General features: G+C 37.2%; 1 protein-coding gene across 1 annotated transcript in view; it reads right to left on the bottom strand.

Moving 5' to 3' along the window:
• CHIC2 (cysteine rich hydrophobic domain 2) overlaps positions 1-22343 on the bottom strand; it is a gene marked incomplete at its 3' end in the record, with an annotated part of 46030 nt that overhangs the window by 23523 nt on the left and 164 nt on the right. The window contains exons 2-3 of the mRNA XM_080697507.1: positions 1665-1719; positions 1113-1268 (exon numbers count right to left, since the gene is read on the bottom strand). Coding sequence (XP_080553633.1) covers positions 1113-1268; positions 1665-1719 — 211 coding nt within the window. The remainder of the gene's footprint in view (positions 1-1112; positions 1269-1664; positions 1720-22343) is intronic.

The following is a 22343-nucleotide window of genomic DNA, read 5'->3' as shown; positions in this document are numbered from 1 at the left end:
TTTTGGATAAATTGCTATAATACTAGATGTCAACCACTAAGCTAAGCATGGGAGGGAGGGATGGGGAGAGAATGGGGTGGGGATCGGGTGGGGGCTGACTGGGCGATGTGTGCATGTATGTCTACAAAAGTTTGTATCCCACTATGATGTTTGAATACAGTGCACCAATAAAAAAAAAAACTGGTAAAATACAAAAAAATCCTATATTCTTACCAACGTAAATATTCATTTTATTTCTTTTACAGATACTATCTTACTTATTAATAAAAATATTATTTATCAAGACTTATTAACCATATCTTTTGAGCTATTCCGCTAAGAGTTTTACAAATACTATTTCATTTTATCTTTACAACAATCTTATTCAGGTAACAGGCAAATATTACCATCTTGCAGCTGTATTAACTGGGGTTTAAAAAGGCTAAAAATCAAGCCTACGGTCACAGAGATAAGTAACAGAAGCTAAACCCAACATCCTTGATCACTATACTATTCCACCACTAATTGTATATATACACATGCTATGCTATAGTCTTCTCCCTGTTCCCATGTAATCTTCTATATCACACAATTATATGCCAGGTGGGACGGTGCACGCTTATAATACTAGCACTTGGGAAGCTAGACAGGAGAATCACAGGTTCGTGGCAAGCCTCAGCAACTTGTGAGGCCCTCTACAACTTAGTGAGAACCTGTTTCAAAATAAAGAATAAAAAATAGAGATGGGGGTATAGCTCGAAGGTAGAATGCCCCTGGGTTCAATCCCCAGTATCAATAAAATAAAATAAAATTATAAACATAATTTTATATAACTAATTAATAGAATGTTGCTATATAATAATTTACTTATTACTCCTTTCTCAGATCAGAGATAAGATTGTTCTATATCTATATATAATTACAGAATAATCTATAGATCAGACTATTCAGAACAGTCTAGTTTATTCATATAGAAAACAAAAAACCTAGAGCTGGGGTTATAGCTCAGTGGTAGAGCACTTTCCTAGCAAGCACAAGGCCTTCAGTTCAATCCTCAGCACTATAAAAAATCTAGGCACATGCAATTGTTTGATTACTTCTAAATTTAAATTAAAACACATAATTCAACTTACTCTTTTACTGAGGCAAATAACTGGCCACATACTGCAACCTAATGTGCAGCAGCAACAAAGGCAGCCACAAAGTAGCCAACGTACATTAACAGGAAGATTCTTCTTAAGACAACTGTTAACTCTGTTGATGCTGGCTTTAAATTCTTCAGGAGCTACCTAAAGAAAATTTTCAAGAAATAATATCAGACAATGTAGACACTTGTTTTATTACCTCTATTCCTATTACCTAAAAGACCATCGAACATTAACATTAATGTCAATAAACATGTCTCATTAGCATATTTAAATTGAGATACCAGCTGGGCTTGGTGGCACACGCTTGTAATCCCACCATTCAGGAAGCTTAGACCAGAGGATCCTGGTTCTCGGACAGCCTTGGCTACTTAGTGAGGCCCTACGCAATTTAGTGAGATCTTCTTTCAAAATAAAGAATGAAACATGGGGCAAGGGCTGTAGCTCAGAGGTCGAATCCCCTTGGGTTCCATCCCCAGACCCACAATAAATAAACAAACAAACAAACAAACAAACAAATAAATAAACAAACAAACTCACTTTTCCAGTTAATGATGAAGGGAATTCTGATTCAAATTTGTTGCTCAGACCAAATCTATTACAAAACAATAAGAAAAAAAGTGTTATTATATATTGTTATTAAAAAATTCAAGCATTTAACTTAATCAAAGGTCAAGTAAATGATACGTAGATTTATATACAGATAAGGCTGAGATAATAAAAGTTACCCAAAATTATTATAATTAACAATTTATACAATGGAATAAACAAGTTAGCCATTGAACCAAAAGTGACTGAATGTTAATAAAAGGTATAGAAACAAAAGAACAGATGGTTCATTATGCTTGAGCTGCCACCTATACTTAAAAAATTTCAAAATGAGCTGAGTGCGGTGGCACACACCTATAATCCGAGAACCTGGGAGACTAAGACAAGAGGACCAACAGGTTTGAAACTAAACTCAGCAACTTGCTGTGAGCAACTTGGTGAAATCCTGTCTCAAAATAAAAAATAAAATACGGCTGGGGGTATATAACTTAGAGGTAGAATGTTCCTGGGTTCAATATTCAGTACCACATTTTTTTTCAAAATATCATCTTAATAAAAGAGATAAACAAATTTTCTAGTTTTGAATATTATTGGTAGAGATAAACAATGGTTATGAATTTTTGTAGGTGTCCTTAGCAGACAAAAGTAGTGAGAAGAGAGAAGTAGGGAAGAAAAAGTAGAAGGAAAAAAAAAGAAAAATATAAACAAAAATAAAGTGGGATTGACAAAATGCTACCAAGAGCTCTCTTAGGTGACATTCACTACCTATTTTCATGCTATATTTAATACAAAGAGCATGAAAGATAATGTAAACATTTGTATATTACCTTTATTCCTATTATCTAAAAGACCTTTTCTTGAGAAAAAATACCACTGAACATAAATTGCTTTACTTTCCCTCACTTTTACTTTTTGATTTAGTTATATGTCTTCAGATTGGGAGAGTTGTTTTGTTTGGTTTTTTTTTTTGTACTGGGGATTGAATCCAGGGGCACTTTACCAATAAGCTACTTCTTTTGCTGTTTACTTTTATACCCAGCCCATTTTTTTTAGACCCATGTATATAATGACTATTTTTTGACTCATGTTTTGTTTTATGCTATTATTGGTACAGTATAGTCTCACATCAGAATGTAAATCATGTTGACAATAACATACATACATGCACAGTACTTGGTGCCCCCTCTTCCCCATTACCCTTCCTCTCAATACCAAGTACCCGGATTCACAATGGTATGTTCACATGTATACAGATAGTGATGGTAATATTTCCATTAATTAACCTCAATTCTTCCTCTTCCCCTACCTTTCCTCTCTGACTCCATTGAGGATCTCCTGCATTATCTGCAGTCCCTCGGGTATCCCTAATACTCCCTAGCTCACGCATATTAGAGAAAACATGTCCCTTCTCTTTCTGTGATTGGCTCATCTCACATAACAATGTTCTCTAGGTCCTTCCATCTTCTTGCAAATAACATACTTTTGTTCTTCTTTATAGCTGAGTAGAATTCCACTGTATGTGTTTCACATAATTTTGTAATTCATTCATCTGTTGATGGATACCTAAGTTGGTTCCATATTTTGGATATCGTGAACTGTGCTGCTATGAACATGGGTATGCATATATTACTGTAGTTCTCTGATTTCAACTTCTTTGGAAAGATACCCAGTAATGACATAGCCAGATCCCATGGTGGGACCATTCCCAGTTTTCTAAGGAATATCCAAACTAATCTCCAGAGCAGCTGAACTAGTTTGCACTCCCACCAACAGCGTAGAAGAGTTCCTATTTCTCCACATCCTCACCTAAATCTGTTGCTATTTCACTTCTTTAGGATTGCCATTCTGATTTACCCCAGCCCTTTAACTTTGAGACAAAGTCTCACCAAGTTGTCTAAGTGGCCAGTCTTCTATATTTCTACCTATTTACAGTTTTATTGACTTATTAGTCTTAGATCATAATGTAGTTCACAGTTCTATATATTTACCATATTTCTCAGTGCATAAGTCTACATGGCCTAAATGTTTTATATGTATTTTTCTTCTTCTTCAGTATATGACAGCACTGTCCTCTTTTCCTTCCTCAATGTCTGATAAGAGTTCTTTATATTCATTATATTTACTTTGGCTCCCATTCATTCTGAAAACTACTACAAAACAGGCTTTTAACTATATTTTTACTGATGAACCTGCTCTCATGTGAGCAGCTGAACAGCTCTTCAGCAAGTCTTTCACACAGCATGCCTTCTTCCAGCAAAGAGCTTGAACATCAGAATGTCTTGTTTGGCAAAGGTACAGCAAATATCTCATTTGCTACATCTTTCCTCTTTACCACAGCTTTTTTTTTTTTTTTAAATCTAGGTCAAGGAAAGCAACACACTACCAAATAGAATTTTAGTGAGATCATCATATTTTTTATTTTTTTTTATTTTTATTTTTGGTGGTACTGGGGTTCCTGGAAGCCCTTCTACCTCCAGGCTACACTCCCAGACCTATTTTATTTTTGGAAACAAGGTATCTTAAGCCATCGTGGCTGACTTCGAACCTCCTGTCTCTGCCTCCCAAGCGCGGGGATTACAAGCGTGCGCCACCACGCCCAGCATCATATTTTATTAAATAAAGAAAAACTTAACCAAGCATGGTGGTACAAACCTGTAATACAAGTATGTTAGAGGCTGAGATAGGAGGTTCACAGGTTCAAAGCCTGTCTTAGCAATTCAGCGAGGCTCAAATAAAATTAGCGAGAACCTGCTTCCAAATAAAAAATAATAGGGCTTGGAATGTAGCTCATAAGTGGAAGACCCTTGGGTTCAATCTCCAGCACCAATAAAAAATTTTTAAAAAACCACATGTTTGATAGAACTACAAAATACCACATTTACTGTTTTTTTTTGTTTTTTTTTTTTTTGGGTAGTACTGGGGGTAGAACCCAGAGGCTTTCTACCTCCAGGCTATACTCCCAGACCTTATTTTTTTTTAATATTTTTTTATCTGGAAACAGGGTCTCACTAGGTTACTGAGAGCCTCACTAAGTAGCTGAGGCTGGCTTCAAACAGGTGGGATCTTCCTGTCTCAGCCTCCCAAGTGCTGGGATTACAAGCATGTGCCCCCCCCCCCTTTACTGGTTTTAACTTGATACAAATTACTTAGTTTGGGAGCAGTGAGAGGTTGTTACAATCAAAATGGGATGTATATTTCACTTTTAATTGACAGCACTGTAAATTACTCCTTAAGCATAGTAAAAATAACTTTATACAAGGATCAAGTATAATTGGCCTGGAAGAGTATTGGAAAAGCAAATTTAATACAATAAATTGATAACTTGAAATGTCTGGATGAAATGCAATGATTCTCACGTTGTATAAGAAGTTGAACTCCCCTAATATTCTAATACTCTAGCATTCTATTAACTTAAAAAACTGGAATTACACTTAAAAAAGGATATGACTCAAGGTGGTCAGTGTCATAATTCAGTTATCTATAAAAATGAATAAAAATTCAAAAAATATTTTTGTTGGAAAACAAGTCTTTGGTAGAAAACACCACATATTGTCACTGAAACTATAAATGGTTACCACCATTCCAGAAATTTATCTGACACTAAAAGTACTTATATGTTTACCAGTGAATTCTTTTAGAAATTGATTCTAAATAAATAACCCAAAATATGGATACATATACCTATTTATTCACAAAAATATTTATTCATATTATAGGAATGGAGAAGTAAATTATAATATCTCAATAACAGAATATTAGGCAACCACTAACAGAATGTTAGGCAACCACTAAAAATGAAAGTATAATCTGATAGTATATAAAAAAGATTTTTAAAAATTTTTACCCTTTAGCCTAGTAATAACAGTTGTTATTATTAGTAATGCTGAGAATCAAACCCAGGTCCTTGCTTATGTTAGGCAAGTACTCTACCACTGAACTACATCTTCCAGCCAGCTGAGTCAGTAATTCTACTTCTAAAACTGTATCAAAAGAAAACATAAAGTAGCAAAGTAGTATAGTCTACATTGTTATTTTGTGGGGGTATTAAAGATATTTTGTTTAATCTATTGTTTCATGTTGTTTTTTAAATACTTTTTTTTAGTAACAGATAACTTGCTAAATAAATATTTTAAATGCATTTTTTCTTTTTGTGGTGTTAGGAATTGAATCTAGGGGCATTCTACCTCCAGGCTACACTCCCAGGCTTATTTTATTTTTTATTTTGAAACAAGGTCTTGCTAAGTTGCTGAGAGCCTCACTGCCTGACTAAGTTACTAAGGCTGGCTTTGAACCTGTGATCCTCCTGTCTCAGCTTCCCAAGTACTGGGATTACAGGCATGTACCACCATGCCTGGCTTAAATGCATTTTTTAATAGGCAATATGATTTACAATTTTTTTCTATGTGAATCTTTTATTTGGTACTAACTTGGTTTATATTAATCTGTATCTGAATATAAAACTTTATCATAAATATATAGGATGGTTACAATTCACTAATCAAATTTTTAAAATGTAATTCAATCCTTTAATTCAAATTCATATAAACCCTAGTCCTTCTTACTTCAATTTTTAACTTATATTTTCCTTGCATCTCCTCATATTATATCTTTAACTGCAGTGTAATTCCAAATTGATATGTTTTGAATGCATGAACAATTTTATCCCAAATACAGAACTGCAAAGAATCTGTTCTTTTTTTACCCTTAGCTAAAAGTATTTGTTCAGTGCTTATTTTCTTTGCTTCTGAGCTACAATGCTACATTTAGCAATAACATTTTTTAAATGACAGAGCTTTCAATTATATTACTTTAACACATCAACCTGAAAAGACAGTACAGCTCAAAACTAGGTATACTACAGAGATTCTCAAAACTAGGTATACTACAGAGATCCTCTGAAGCCTAACTAGGAGCTCCCTATATTCTAGCTAGTTAGAACACAAATGAACATTTGCCTTAGGAACAGCCAACCCTGGGCTGGAGAGCAGCACACAGGATATAGCAGGGCCTGACTGGGCTGCCCCGCTGAGACAACTTTAACTGACTCAGTAAGATTTTCTCTCTTGAGGTATCTGAATATAAAATAGTTAATAACACATATAAAAGCTGAAACACAGAGAACTGACTTAAAGTGAAGCCAAGGTACAGTAAACCCATGAATAACTGAAAGTCAAAAATAAATGGAAGGCAATGGTAAGCAGAAACTAAGAAGTGCAGGAAAAGAGTGATCTGCCAGTTCACACTGCAACAGCAGAAGCTGGAACTGAAAGTAGGTGAATCACTGTGCCAGAGCACTAGACAAGGAAACAGGGACCATGGTACTGGGGGAAAACGACACACCAGAACAGCACTGTATCTGCAACAGTAATTCTCCAGCCTCCTGAAGCTCACTGTACAATAGCAAAGCTTCCCATGCATTCATACAACAGTCTTCTACTGCTCAAGGCCACTTGGGTGATTCTATCTTTTGAAATGTGTGGTGGCACACGCTTGTAATCCCCACGCTTGGGAGGTAGAAACAGGAGGATCGCACAGGTTCGAAGCCAGCCTCGCTGGCTTAGGAGACCCTGTTTCCAAATAAAAAAATATAAAAAATAGAGAGGTAGAAGGGCTTCCAGGAACCCCACCGAGTACCACCAAAAAAAAAAAAAAAAAAAAGAAAGAAAAAACTGAAATCAGAGTGATAGTTCATACTTTTTAAGAACCTATAATGATTGTGGCAAATAATGCCAATATCAAGTTGAATGAAAAATATAAAAAAAAATACTTTATTAGTATGTCTCAACTTTTAATAAAAATATTTATATACAAACAGAAAATGAAGATTTAATCTATCAAAATATTAGTAATGGTTGATTAAACCTAAATAATGAGATTATGGAGAACATTTTGTGTTTTGTATTTTCATGTTTCCCACAATTTCTCTAATTTTTTTTTTTTTTTTTTTTTTTTTTTTGGTGGTACTGGGGTTCCTGGAAACCCTTCTACCTCCAGGCTACACTCCCAAACCTATTTTATATTTTTCATTGGAAACAGGGTCTCTTTAGCCAGCGCGGGGATTACAAGCGTGCGCCACCATGCACGGCTCTATGTTTAAATTTAAACAAAGATCTCTAGAAGAAATAAAATTATGATGACTAGGAATAAATACATCAAAACATTATAAGACCTTTGCCTTATGATGATTTCATTATGTTTCATTGTCTGTTTCACTGGGAAAAACAACTTCTCTTTTTTTTTTTTTTTTTGGTGGTACTAGGGCTGGAACCCAGGGGCCTTCTACCTCCAGGCTACACTTCTAGACCTATTTTGCATTTTATTTGGAAACAGAGTCTCACTAAGTTGGTGAGAGCCTCACTAAGTATCTGAGGCTGGCTTCGAACCTGTGCAATCATCCTGTCTCAGCGTCCCAAGCGCAGGGATTACAAGTGTGCGCCATCATGCCAAGGCTCAATTTTTAAATAATCCGTATATTTTTATTTTTCTTTCTTTTTTCTTCCTCCATGCTGGAGATTGAACCGAGGGCTTCACATACAACAGAGCAAGCACTCTATCACTGAGCCATCCCCAGCCCTTTTTATTATTTTGAGAGGTTTCAGTATATTGCCCAGGCTGGTCTGAACTAGCAACCTTTCTACCTCAGCCTCCGGAGCAGCTGGAACTACAGGCCAATTCCACTATGTTCTGTGATTTTATGTTTTACTTCACAATTAGAAAAATGATTGGTTTTTGTGTGTGGCAGTTTTAAGTTACTGGTTTTTAAAATCAGTACTTTTTAATGAAAACACTAACCAAAAATCTGTCACAGAATTTTGAGACCCATTAAAACAAAAGTTTAATAAGGAAAAAAATGATTAAAATCTGATGAAAAACAGATAACTAAAGAGGTTCTTTTTTTAAAGCTTTATTTATTTATTTATTTATTTATTTATTTATTTTGTGGTACTGGGGGTGAAACCTAGGGGCTTTTCTACCTCCCGGCTATACTCCCAGACCTATTTTATACTTTATTTGGAAACAGGGTCTCACTGAGTTGCCGAGGGCCTCACTAAGTAGTTGAGGCTGGCTTCGAACCTGTGCGACCCCCGCCCCCCCGCCCTGTCTCAGCCTCCCAAAGCGCTGGGATTACAAGCGTGCAACACCACACCCGGCTGAGGTTTTGTTTTTAAGTCAGAATAAGGAAATATATGTACCCAACTTGCTGAGATTTAGAGATAATTCTATTCATTTTAAAGTATAAAGTATTTTTAAAGGACATTTTAAAGAATACTTAAGTATATATTGGATATATTATAAAGAACCTAAAAATTAAAGGAAAAAATATTAATCCATAATTCCACAAAAGAAGACTCTCCTATTTGTGAGCTAGCAAAGACCACAACTATCATTTAGTACAAATACTTTAATTCACAGATGAAGAAATTGATGCATAAGAGGCAAGTAACTTAAGAGTCTCATGGCTAATCAGCATATAGGATCTAGGCTAGGGTCTTACTCTTAAAGTTAATATTTCTCTGTAAGAATGAAAAGTGTTTATGTACCTGAAATAAGACATTCTAAATTAAATTATGGGAATGGGGAGATAACTTTTTCTCAATAGAACTTAAAAAATTAAAGCTAGTACATATGAAATGCTAAAGTTCTCATAGAATCTAGGAAGAAAATCTGTTTTTGAGCTATTCATGCTTGTACCTAAATTCCAAAATATGCACGAGTTTATTACAGTGTTTGTGTTAACGAGTAATACAGAGAACACAAAACTTTGTTGCTTTGGTCCAATGAAATAAAAGAAGTAATTAAGCAAACAGACTGGAGACAGACTTCCCACGCTAAAATCCTGACACTGCCATGTATTTATTAGACGTGTTATTTTGAGCAATGTGGTTGCCTTCTCTGACCCTCAGTTTCCCTACTCATATGCCAGGGAGAATAGTTCATATACATAAAGCACCAACAATACATGGCATTAAGCTTGTGTAAACCTTAGCTGCTTTTAGTATTAGAAAATGTTTTTATCATCCTTCGAGTAAAGTGGGTATATTATAATTTAATAACCACTATAGATAAGCTGATAATCTAGAAGATGTTCAGATCTTACTGACTTTATAAATACCATCAAAAGGCTTGCCAAATAAAATAGTCAATGATCAAACTGACTACTGCTAACTGAAAAGATTTTCCAGATTTTTACCAACTAAGCTCAGGGTGTAGTACAGAGAAAATAAAACAAAAAAAGATTCTGACTTCAAGAAAGAGATGTAATACTAAAGGGTTTATAGCTAATAGGGGCAAGCATTTGGCCAGGAATCCAGGCAGATAAGACAAAAATGGAAAAGCACAAAAAGTCACTGTGGTAAAGATGGAAGAATAACAATACAGAAAGAGAATGCCTGAATTCTAAGGTCCTGGTCTAGATAGTAGCTAGAAATATTCTTTTAGAAAAGCTATACTACCAAAAGCAACGTACAGGTTCAATGTAGTCCTGTCAAAATACCAATGTTATTATTCAGTGCCTAAAATAACAGTTCTAAAATTCATATGGAAAAACAAGAAATCCAGAGTAGCCAAAGCAATTCTGATCAATAAGAACAATGCTGGAGGTACCATAATAACTGATCTCATACTACAGAGCCAAGTAATTAAAAACAGCATGGTTTTGGCACAAAAATAGACACACAGACCAAAGGAGTAGAATAGAAGATACAGAAACAAATCCTCACCTCATAGCCAATTGATTTTTGAAAAAGGAACCAAAAACATATGCTGAAGAAAAGACAGCTTTTTCAACAAGTGGTACTGGTAAAACTGGATATCCATATGTAGTAGAATGAAATTAGACCCCAACTGATTAGAATCAGTTCAAGAAGGTTCAAAAACCTAGAAATTAGACCAGAAAGTTTGCAATTACTAGAAGTGGGTTAGAACTGACTCTCCAATATATAGGAACTTGTAGAGACTTCCTCAATAAGATCCTCAAAGGTCAAGAAATAAAACTGAGAATCAGTAAATTGGATGGCATAAGGTTGAAAAGTTTCTGTACAACAAAGGAAATAAGAGTCTGAAGAGATCTTGGAGAGAAAGTTTTTACCTGTGCCTATGTGTTGCAGTGTTGGACCTATGTCCTTTTCAAAGAGCCTCAAGGTCTCTGGTCTGATTTCCAAGTCTTTGATCCATCTTGAATTTTCAGACTCTTGTGCAGTGTGAGACCCCCAAAGGCACAAGAAACTAAAAGGTGAATCAATACTTGAGATTGCATTAAATTGAAGAGCTTCTTTACAGCAAAGGAAACTATCAAAAACCTCAACCAAGAGCCAAAAGAATGGGAGATTTTTGCTACCTACTTCTCTGATAGAGAACTAATATCAAGAATATACAGAAAACTCAAGAAATTCAGCACTAAGAAAACAGATAAATCAAAAATGGGCAAGTGAACTAAACAGACACTTCACAAAAGAAATTCAAATGGCCAATAAATGCATGAAAAAATCCACAACATCATTAGCAATCAGAGAGATGCAAATTAAAACCCTGAGATTCCACCTAACCCCAAGTAGAAGGCAATCATCAAAACAGAACAAATGCTGGTGAGAATTTGGAGAAGTGGGAACTCTGAGTACTGGGATTACAGGTATATACCACCATGTCAGTTTTTGATTCAGTGTTAAATGTAAGGTCTTTTCCTCCAAACCTAATGAACAAACAGCTGCCAAACTCCATAAACGTTATAACTAAAGAATATCACTTTAGGAAGGTTTTCACTTCCCAGTCTATGATGATATGGAGCTCCTCTCTGCTTAGAAAAAAGTACAGGAATGTCATCGAGGCAGTACCCGGTCAACTTAGTAAGGACAGTCCCAGTTCTTTTGCTTCACCTTACACAATGCCAAAAACAACAAAATGAAGCACATACACCAACAACTGGGGAACCAGATGACAAAAGTAGCCATTACTATGTTTTTGCACACCGTGAAATCTGATGGTTTCTACCTAGAACAATAATATCTAACACAGACTACTATCATATCTCATCTAGATCATTACAAAAAAATCTTCTAAAATTCACTCTAAACCCTTTACAAACCTCTATGGCCACTACTGAACTCTCCAATCTCATGTCAAGGAACTCTCTCCTTTGTTTATTCCATTCTAGTTATAACACAAGCATATCCTTTCAGCTCCTTAGGCAAGCCAAGCTTATTTTGGCTTAAAGACTTGGCACCTGCTATTCTCCAGTCCTGACATGCTCTTCACAGGACTCTTTCATCTTCCTAAATGTTATTTTCCCCAAGCACATTATTTTCAGTCACAACATCCTGTTGGTTTCCTTCACAGAAATTTTTCACACATAATTTATTAGCTGTAACTTCCATGAGGAAAAAACTAGGCTATAAACTCCATGAGGGCAGTCACTGTGTGTGTTCCGTTCACAACTATATACCCAAAGCCTCATATAATACCTGGCTTAAACTAGAAAATTAATAAATACCACGAGCCGGGCGTGGTGGGGCACACTTGTAATCCCTGTGCTTAGGAGGCTGAAACAGGAGGATCTCACAAGATCTAAGCCAGCCTCAGCTACTTAGTGAGGCTCTCAGCAAATTAGTGAGATCCTGTTTCCAAATAAAGTGTAAAATAGGTCTGGGAGTATAGCCCAGAGGTACAAAGTCCCTCGGTTCTACCCCCAGTACCACAAAAAAAATTATTATCTGTTAAGTTATTTACCAGGAAATTTCAAAACAAGAGCTGATAATCAAGAACTAAGCAAAAATATTCTGTGCCAGCCGGGCGTGGTGGCGTACGCTTGTAATCCCTGTGCTTGGGAGGCTGAGACAGGAGGATCGTGCAGGTTCAAAGCCAGCCTCAGCTACTTAGTGAGGCTCTCAGCAACTGAGACCCTGTTTCCAAATAAAATATAAAATAAGTCTGGGAGTGCAGATGGGAGGTAGAAAGCCTCTGAGTTCCATCCCCAGTACCACAAGGGAAAAAAAAAATTCTGTGCAAACGGAACATCTTAAAACACAAGTACTAATAAGTACCTAACTTCAGCATTCAGAATAACTTCTCACTTTATACATTAGTTCTAAGGCTGGTTGTTTCATTTCCAAGTACAGCAAATCAATTAGACAGAAGAAGGTAAACACAAAGCAACAGCCCACACATATGAAAGTGCCATTTAGAAAATGTTCTCAAACCAACATACCTCAAGGCCTCTAAGACATCGCTCTGTACCCACCAGATAATATCTGCTTTTGATTTTTAATTTCTTTAGTCAATCTGATAGTTCTGATTTATGCTCAGAATCTTATTTTAAATCAGGAAAGCGTATGTCACATGTTAGATTAATTTCCAATAAAACAGTAAAGATTAACCAAAAAATATGCACATCAAGATGAACATCAAAATACGTTATAACAGCTGGGCGTGATGGCACATGCTTGTGATCCCAGCATTTACGAGGCTGAGATAGGAGGATCGCAGTTCGCAGACAGCCTCAGCTATTTAGTGAGGCTTGCTTCAAACTGAAGAATAAAAAATAGGGCTGGAAAACACAGAAAGAGAAGAGACATATGTTTCCTCTAATATGCCCGAACTAGGGAGCATTGGGGATACCAGAGGGACTCCAGATAATGGAAGGAAACTCTAAGCAAAGTTTGAATGGAAAGCTAGAAGAGGAAGGAGGCTGAACTTGATTAATGAGGGGCTACTTCCAAATATGTATAAAAGTATGAGTAAAGAATGGTTACCCTGGGCATTTATTGTTGGGAAGGGAGGAAGGGAAAACGGGGGGCGGGGGGGGGGGGTGAGAGGGCACCAAGCACAGTTTAAACGTTTACCATTTACTTTCAAAAAGAAAAAAAAATTTTTAAAAACAGGGCTGGAGGTGTTGCTCAAAGGGAATGCCCCTGGGTTCCATCCCCAGTAACGTTAAAAAAAAAAAAGTTATACTTTGCTGAATGCTATTATGGGTCCAAGTCATTAGGTAAATTACTTCTGACTCACACCTAATCTCCCAAGTAGATATCTTTTTGCTTAAGAGAAATTCAGAAAGTTTAATGTACATATGGTTATAGTTAAGAATTGAAACCAATATGCCTAATATCAAAAATACTTCCCAAATGTGTCCAATATGAGAATCACTTCAAGTCTTATTAAAATTAAAAATTTCTAGAGCCGGGCGTGGTGGCGCACCCTTGTAATCCCCGCGCTTGGGAGGTGGAGACAGGAGGATCCTGCAGGTTCAAAGCCAGCCGCGCTGGCTTAAGAGACCCTGTTTCCAAATAAAAATATAAAAATAGGTCTGGGAGTGTAGCCTGGAGGTAGAAGGGCTTCCAGGAACCCCAGTACCACCAAAAATAAATACATAAATAATAAATTAATAAATAAATATTTCTAGAGTTCAATGTAGTACCTACCACATACCCACAGTCCCAGTTATTCATGAAGTTGAGATGAGAGATCACTTGACCCCAAGAGTCTGATACCAGCCTGGGCAACATAGCAAGATCCTGTCTCTAAACAAAATAAAAATCCTAGACTCTTCCCCTAAAGATTCTGGTTGGGTAAAAAATCACCAAAAAATCAGAGACACTAGAACCGGGTGTGGTGGCACACACTTGTAATCCCAGCATTCAGGAGGCTGAGACAGGAGGATCATGGTTCACGGACAGCCTCAACTATTTAGTGAGACCCTCTGCAACTCAGTGAGACCCTGTTTCACTGAGAATAAATGTCGGGTGTGGTGGCACGCACGTGTAATCCCTGCACTTGGGAGGCTGAGACAGGAGGATCACACAGGTTCGAAGCCAGCTTCAGCTACTGAGGCTCTCAGCAACTTAGTGAGACTCTGTTTCCAAATAAAATATAAAATAAGTCTGGAAGCCAGGAGTGGTGGCGCACGCTTGTAATCCCAGCATTTGGGAGGCTGAAACCATAGAATCGTGGTTCGCAGACAGCCTCAGCTACTTAGTGAGGCCCTCTACAACTCAGTGAGACCCGGTTTCAAAATAAAAAATAGGGCAGGGGGTGTAGCTTGGAGGTCAAATGCTCCTGGGTTCCATCCCTAGACCCGCAAATAAATAAATAAATAAATAAATAAATAAATAAATAAAATAGGTCTGGGAGTATAACCCGGAGGTAGAAGCCCTCTGGGTTCCACCCCCAATACCAAAAATAAATAAATAAATGAATGAATGAATAAATAAGAATAAAAAATAGGGCTGGGAGTGTAGCTCAGAGGTTAGAATACCCCTGGTTCCATTCCTGGTACTACAAAAAAAAAAAAAAAAAGACACTAGTATAAGGATACTTAAGAGCATCTACAGTTTCAAATTACATTTAAAGTTTAGCCTTATTGAAAATAAAACTTCAAATAGCTATATAGCAGATTAGAACCTGTAGCCAGCATATACACTAATAGAACACTATTAAAACATTCCTTTCTGAGTGCATAGCTGATCTATGTCCTGAACCTTTAACCCGTTAACAGTATAAATTCAAGTTGGAATTCAAGAGGAGCTCTCCAATTAAAAGTATATTCTTTAGAGTAATATTATTCAAAGTAATAGTTGTTAAGTTGGGTCCTGCACTCATGTGACTTTGTGTCACATGACCTCTGCAGGGCAAGGGAGGGGCTGAAACCTCCGCGAGAATTGGGCATTCCCACGAGTAAACCCTCATCTCGCGAGATGCATACCTTGAAAAGGAGAGCCCGCGTCCTCTAGCTTCGGACAGGCGCGCAGGCCCCGGGGATCAGGGCGAGGCACCATGGGGCCCGCGCGCCTGTCCGAAGCTAGAGGACGCGGGCTCTCCTTTTAAAGGCATGCATCTCGCGAGATGGGGGTTTTACTCGTGGGAACGCCCAATTCTCGCGGGGGTTTCAGCCCCTCCCTTGCCCTGCAGAGGTCATGTGACACAAAGTCACATGAGTGCAGGACCCAACTTAACAATAGTTTTTAGAATTGTAGTATTTCATTATTTATTTACCATAATAAATAATTACATATCATTTACTTTTTACTAGTCTTTATGTTCCAGTTAGCTAGTCATATATAATGTTAAATAATAGTTAACTTCACATCTTGGTTTTTACTATTTATTGTGTGTGTGCGCACAAGCTTTTATTGGTGCATTACAGTCGACATACAAGCACACAGCACTAGGTGCACCCCCACCTCCCCATTTCCCTCCCTCCCAATACAGAGTACACAGACTTACACTGGTATTCTCACATGTCAATGGTAGTACTTCCATTAATGAACCTCAGTCTTCCTCCTCCCCATCCAGATCCCCTCCCTGGCTCCACTGAGATTTCTCCTCCATTATCTGGATTCTCTTTTTTATCACAATTAGTACCTATCCTGCACATATCAGAGAAAACACATGACCCTACACCTTCTGTGATTGGCTAATCTCATTTAACATAATGTTCTCCAGGTCCTTCTGTTTTCTTGCAGATGATGTCATTTTGTTCTTCTTTATGGCTGAGTAGAACTCCATTGTGTGTATTTCCCATATTTTTGTAATCCATTCATCTGTTGATGGATACTATTGGTTCCATAGTATGGATATCATGAATTATGCTACTATGAACATGGGTATGCATATATTACTGTAGTTCTCTGGTTTCAACCCCTTTGGAAAGACACCCAGTAATGACAATCGGATCACATGATGGGTCCATTCTCAGTTTTCTATGGAATCTCCACACTGATCTCCAGAGCAGCTGAACTAGTTTACACTCCCACAAACAGTTTATAAGAGTTCCTATTTCCCCACATCCTCTACATTTATTGTTATTTCACATCTCTCTTTTTTTGTTGTTTTTTTTTTTTTTTTTTTTTTTTTTTTAGTTTAGTTTTGTGGGGTGGGGGTACCAGGGATGGAATCCAGGGACTTTCTACCTCCGGGCTCCACTCCCAGACCTATCTTCTATTTTATTTGCAAACAGGCTCTCACTAAATTGCTGAGAGCCTAAGTAGCAGAGGCTGGCTTTGAACCTGCACAATCCTCCCAAGTACTGGAATTACAAGCATGCATCACCACACCCAGCTGTTCACATCTCTAGATAAGCAGAAATCCTATACCAAAATCTTTTGAACTGAAACCCCATGTAAATTTTCAAATTCAAATAGAGTAAAGCTTTGAAATTTCAGCTCAATACCATATTTCTCATTTCTTTAAAAAAGTTTACCCACTAAGAAGTTTTATTGATTGGTCCAATTAAAATGTGTACCTTTTTCCCCTTCATATTACCAAAGTTATATTCACAGAATACTTAAGATGAAGATAAGCAAACAGGGTATCCCACAGCCATTCATAAAAACTGCTGCTGTAGGATGAGGAATTATATGCAGAAAAGGTAAGAAGTTGATTATACTTCAGAAGAGAGTACATGAAGACATGATAATTTGGTGAAATGATTAGAAACAAACCTCAGCAAAATAAGTTATCTGTATGACGTGGATTAAGTTAAAACTCAAAGAGCATGCATACAGCCAGGCCTGGCGGGTATGGTGGCGCACACTTGTAATCCCAGTACTTGAGAGGCTGGGACAGGAGGTTCGCAGGCTCAAAGCCAGCCTCAGCTACTCAGCGAGGTTCTCAGCAACCTAGTGAAACCCTGTTTCCAAATTAGAAATAAAATTAGGCTGGGGGTGTAACTTGGAGATAGAATGCCTCTGAGTTCAATCTCCAGTATGGAAGAAACAAAAAAAAAAAAAAAAGAGTATGCATACTCCAGGAAGTTCTAAATTTGATTTTGAGATAGGGAAGGTATGGCCTCAAATTACTTTGAAAATTCTAACTTTTAGATTAACACATTCCTTAGAGTTAGATCCCTATGAAAAATTAGTCTTCAATAAATGCACAATACATTTATACAAATGTATCTGAGAAATAAAAATTCCATAACCTAAAAATACTAATATAGTCAATATTACCTACTAGATTTTTAGACTCCTTTCCATTACATAAGAAGTCTCAAAAAGGAAGAAAATCTACTTATAATTGAATTGTCAGCTCAAGTCTTTTAAATAAATTATGCAGCAATAGTAATTTATATTTCTTTCTCTTTCTTCCAGTATCACTTTTCCTCAAAATATGCCACTATACAACTTCTCTGTTTCACTACACACTATAAAGAACTAACTATGAAGAAAAATATCACACTCAGGCAGAAGTATGTCAAGAAATAATACTGGTCAAGACAGAATAATAAAGTAGATGTCTGATTTGGGGACAGTATAAAAATATCTATAGTAAAAATTACTTTAAAGCAGACTTTGTTTAGACAAATTTGACACTTTGCATCCTATGTCCCTAATATCTGATTATATTCCGAAACTATAATCTAAGCTACACATGCCTATGTTGTAGAAAAAAGTAACTTAATTTTTCACATCACCACAATATGTCAATCATGTTATATGAGAATAAAATCATTTATAAAATAAAATAAAGGTAATACTGGGATATATTAAAGTAAAAAGGAGAAATATTCAACTGCAAAGGCATAATCAGAAGTTAGCTCTATGAGAAAGAGATCTATATCTTTCCAGATTGACCTAGATTACAAATTACTCTTTTGTACTATCTACTTTCAAAAAGTTAAGAAAAGACTGCTCTGATCAGTTTCTTAAAGGAGGACATAGAGAAAGGAGGGGGTAAGCCTATAGTTTATAGCTATTTTAATTGTTCTTCCTATTTACATTAAAATGCAAGAAAAATTAAACATGCTCAACAGTACAGTACACATAAGCACCAATTTAAAAAATATTTACAGGTGCTAACTGTGTTACCCAATCTAAGATGCCTGAGATTTGGCCTGGCAGAATCACGTTAAAAAGTTTTATATTACTGTTACTACACACCACAAAACAGGCTTAAGTTTTTAGTGCAAAAAGATTCTATTCTCATTGAAATACTTCACACAGTAATTTAAGGTCATACAGGTTGTTTAGCAATGAAAATATTAGGCAAGAGTGAACACTCTGAGGTTTGAAAATAGCAGGTTTAATGTCTTAATACTATATTTTTGCCTATGTTTCTCAGAATGGAAAACTATATTTGAGGATAATAAAGCTTAGTATTTATCGAGCATAGTATTACACACACTGTAATTAATTCTTTGCATGTATTATCTCATTTAGTCCTTAGTCTTAAAAGATAGGGAATATCTTTCCCCATGTGAACTGAAAAAATATAGATAATTTACCAAAGAAGTATAGGTAGGATTGATAGAGCTTAGAACCAAGGAACTACGAGAAGAGAGAAACAACCTATGAAGATCACAAAAATATTAACTCACAAAGTAGAGAGATAAATTTTTACAGGTGGTAAACAGTCTCTCGCTATAGCCTGGAATAATGGTTTTCAGTCCTGGATATACATTAAAAATCTCCTGTGGAACTTCTTTTCCCTGAACTACTCATGCATAGGATACTGGCTCAAATAATCTGGCCTGCAATTGGCCTGGGGAGGTACAAAGGAAGGAGTATATTTTTTAAAGCTCCCCATGTGACTCTAATAAGCAATAAAACTGAAAATCACTAATAATTCAACTGGGCATGGTGGCCCACACCTACAATCCACTACTTGGGAGACTGAGACAGGAGAGGATTGCAGATTGCGGGCCAGCTTCAGCAATTTAGCAAGACCTTCAGCAACTTGGTGAGACTTTGTTTCAAAATAGAAAATAAAATAGGGCCAGGGGTATATGTCAAACATAGAACACCAGTAAGTTCACTCTCTAATACTATAAAGACAAAAAAATAATAATAATAAAACCAAACATAATATTATCCATCCTCTGTAAGTAGCCAACTACAACCAAATCTACTGAACACCTATTTGGTTCTAAGAACTCTCCCTATTATATTTCCCATTAATCTAACAAAGTGCTTAGCTTTTCTTCTTACATAGAGGAAGCATTATTACAGTATTTACACCTTTTTAATTTTTGCAGTGCTTGGGATCCATTCTAGGGCCTCGCCCATGCTAGGCAAGAGCTCTATCACTGAGCTACATCCCCAGGTTTAGTTGAACTTTTTAAATTAATTTATTTATTAATTTATTTATTTTTGTGGTACTGGGGATGGAACCCAGGGGCATTCTACTTCGAAGATACACCCCCAGCCTTATTTTTATTCTTTATTTTGAAACAGGATCTGAGTTGCAAAGGGCCTCACTAAATCGCTGATGATGTTTGCAAGCCACAATACTCCTGTCTCAGCCTCCTGAATGCTGGGATTACAAACATGCGCCACCACACCCGGCTCTGAACTTTTTTAAATAAAAACTTGACATCACAGAAAGGTAGGAGAAAGGACAAACATGTAACAAAATTTGGAAGGTAGCTAGGCGTAGTGGTGCATGCCTATAATGCCAGTACTTGGGAGGTTGAGACAGGAGGATCAAAGGTTGGAAGACAGCCTCAGCAACTTAGCAAGACCCTGCAGACTTTCCAAATAAAAAATAAAATAGGGTAGGGAGTATAGCTCAGAGGTAGAAAGCCCCTAGATTACACACACACACACACACACATACACACACACACACACACACACAGTTTGAAAGAAGTAGGTGCATCCCTACAATCGAGTACTTGGGAGACTTAAGACAGGAGGATTGAAGGTTGAAGGACACCCTAAGTAAGTAGTAAGACTCTCATCAACCTAGTGAGCCCTGTTTCAAAAATAAAAATTAAATTAAAATCGGGCTGGAAGTGTAGCTTGGAGGTAGAATGCCCCTGGGCTCAATCCCCCAGTACCATGGGAAAATAAAAAAAGTTTGAAAACCCCCTTTTTAAGCATCCACTTACTCCTTAGGTTTAAGACAAGGCAAAAAAAAAAAAAAAAAAAAAAAAAAAAGTTCTAGGAGTCAAACTAAAAATTAAATATATATTTAAAATGTAATAATATCTAAGCTGAGCATGGTGGCACATATTATTACATTTTAAAAATATATTATTTAAGCTGGGCATGGTGGCACACCCTTATAATCCCAGTACTTGGGAGGCTGAGACAGGAGGATCACAGGTCAGCCTCAGCTAGTTAGTGAGGTCTTCTGCACCTTAACAAGACCCTGTTTCAAAATAAAGAATAAAAAATAGGGCTGGAGGTGTAGCTCAGAGGTAGAATGCCTCTGGGCTCAATCCCCAATACCGCAAAATAAATAAATAAATAAATAAATAAATAAATAAAATGTAATATCTATGATATTTGGTTATATTTTGTAATTGAGCTGGTGATGACAGTCTAAAACAGTAACTGTTATTGTGCTGATAAATTTCATTATTTTGTCAGGGTGCTATGGTAGTGTTTATATAGTGTTTTTACCCTGCTAAGTCACCTCACCTTAAACTAACAGGTGCTAAAAAAAAAAAAAAAAAAAAAATCAAAGCATTGCATAAGCATACCCAAACAACAATATGGCTGGTCACAGCATGTATTGGGAAATAGAAGGATCCTGCTGACAATCCCGTATAAGTAGTCTTACTGTTTTACTAAGTTATTCACAACACATCCCACGCACCCTATACCAAAATATAATGAAAACTATACCAGACATTCTCAGACTTGCTCATCTATTTACTTATTTTTGGTACTGGAGATTGAACCAAGGGGCATTCTACCTCCCAGCTACACCCCCAGCCCTTATTATTTGAAACAGAGTCTTAATAGGTTGCTGAGGCTGACCTCCAACCTGTGATCTTCCTGTCTCTGCCTTCCATGTACAGGGATTACAGGTGTTCAACACTGTGCTCCGCTTTGCCGACTCCTTTATATTAATGAAAAAGTAAAATACAAAGGTATGCAAGAGACCTAAAATGGAAACGAGTATCAGTACTTGAAGCTGTACAAAACTCTGGACTTCTCGGAGAAAACATTACAAAACTTCCTGCTTCCGGACAGCTCAGGATCTGATTCAAGTCTTCACATTCCTTTATTAGTCGTGATCTTTTAGAAAGTTTTCATTCCTTGTGTTTTGAATAATATTAGACTTTTGATGCTGCTAGTAAGACTTACAGGAACCCTTATCAAAGGAAGAAGCCAACAGAGACTTCATGCTCCAAGGAAAGACTTAATATTACAGAGAACCCTCAGTAACCTGAGCAGACAGTAACTTTAAAAAAAAAAAATCGTTATAAAAACACGTCTTTCTGCATAGTTTGGATTTATGTTCCTCTATGTACTTTTATCACACACAATTACAGGAACCCGCATTAATTCCACAAACATTAACTCTACTGAGAAACTGGGAAGACCCGTGAGTCTGTGTGCAATATACACACACCGGGCAGTGAACCTTATTACCTATTGTCACTGGGGTCTTACAGGGCCCAGATCTGAGCCATATGTCACTAGGCTCAAAGGCACAGCGAACGATGAAACCAGGGGCAGCGGCTCATAAAGAAGTATACTTGCACCACGAGCTGAAGGGACGGCCCGAGAGGCAGACCCTAAAGGAAAACCTTCCGTCTCGGGATCCGGCCCCCCGCCCGGGCCCACGGGGCCTGCTGCCTGGGGGAGGGGGAGGCAGGGCATGCCCGCCCCTTCCCCCGAGACCTCAACAAATGAAAACAGCGCAAGTTCTCACTTCCTGGTGGCCTGCCCTGGCCCTGGGCCCCGCCACCAGACGCGCCGGGGCGGGGGTCCCAGGCGCGGCCCAGCC

The sequence above is a fragment of the Muscardinus avellanarius genome (genome assembly GCF_963383645.1).
Source record: "Muscardinus avellanarius genome assembly, chromosome: 6".
In the NCBI taxonomy this organism is placed as follows: Eukaryota; Metazoa; Chordata; class Mammalia; order Rodentia; family Gliridae; genus Muscardinus; species Muscardinus avellanarius.
This window is presented reverse-complemented; position numbering and strand designations above follow the sequence as displayed.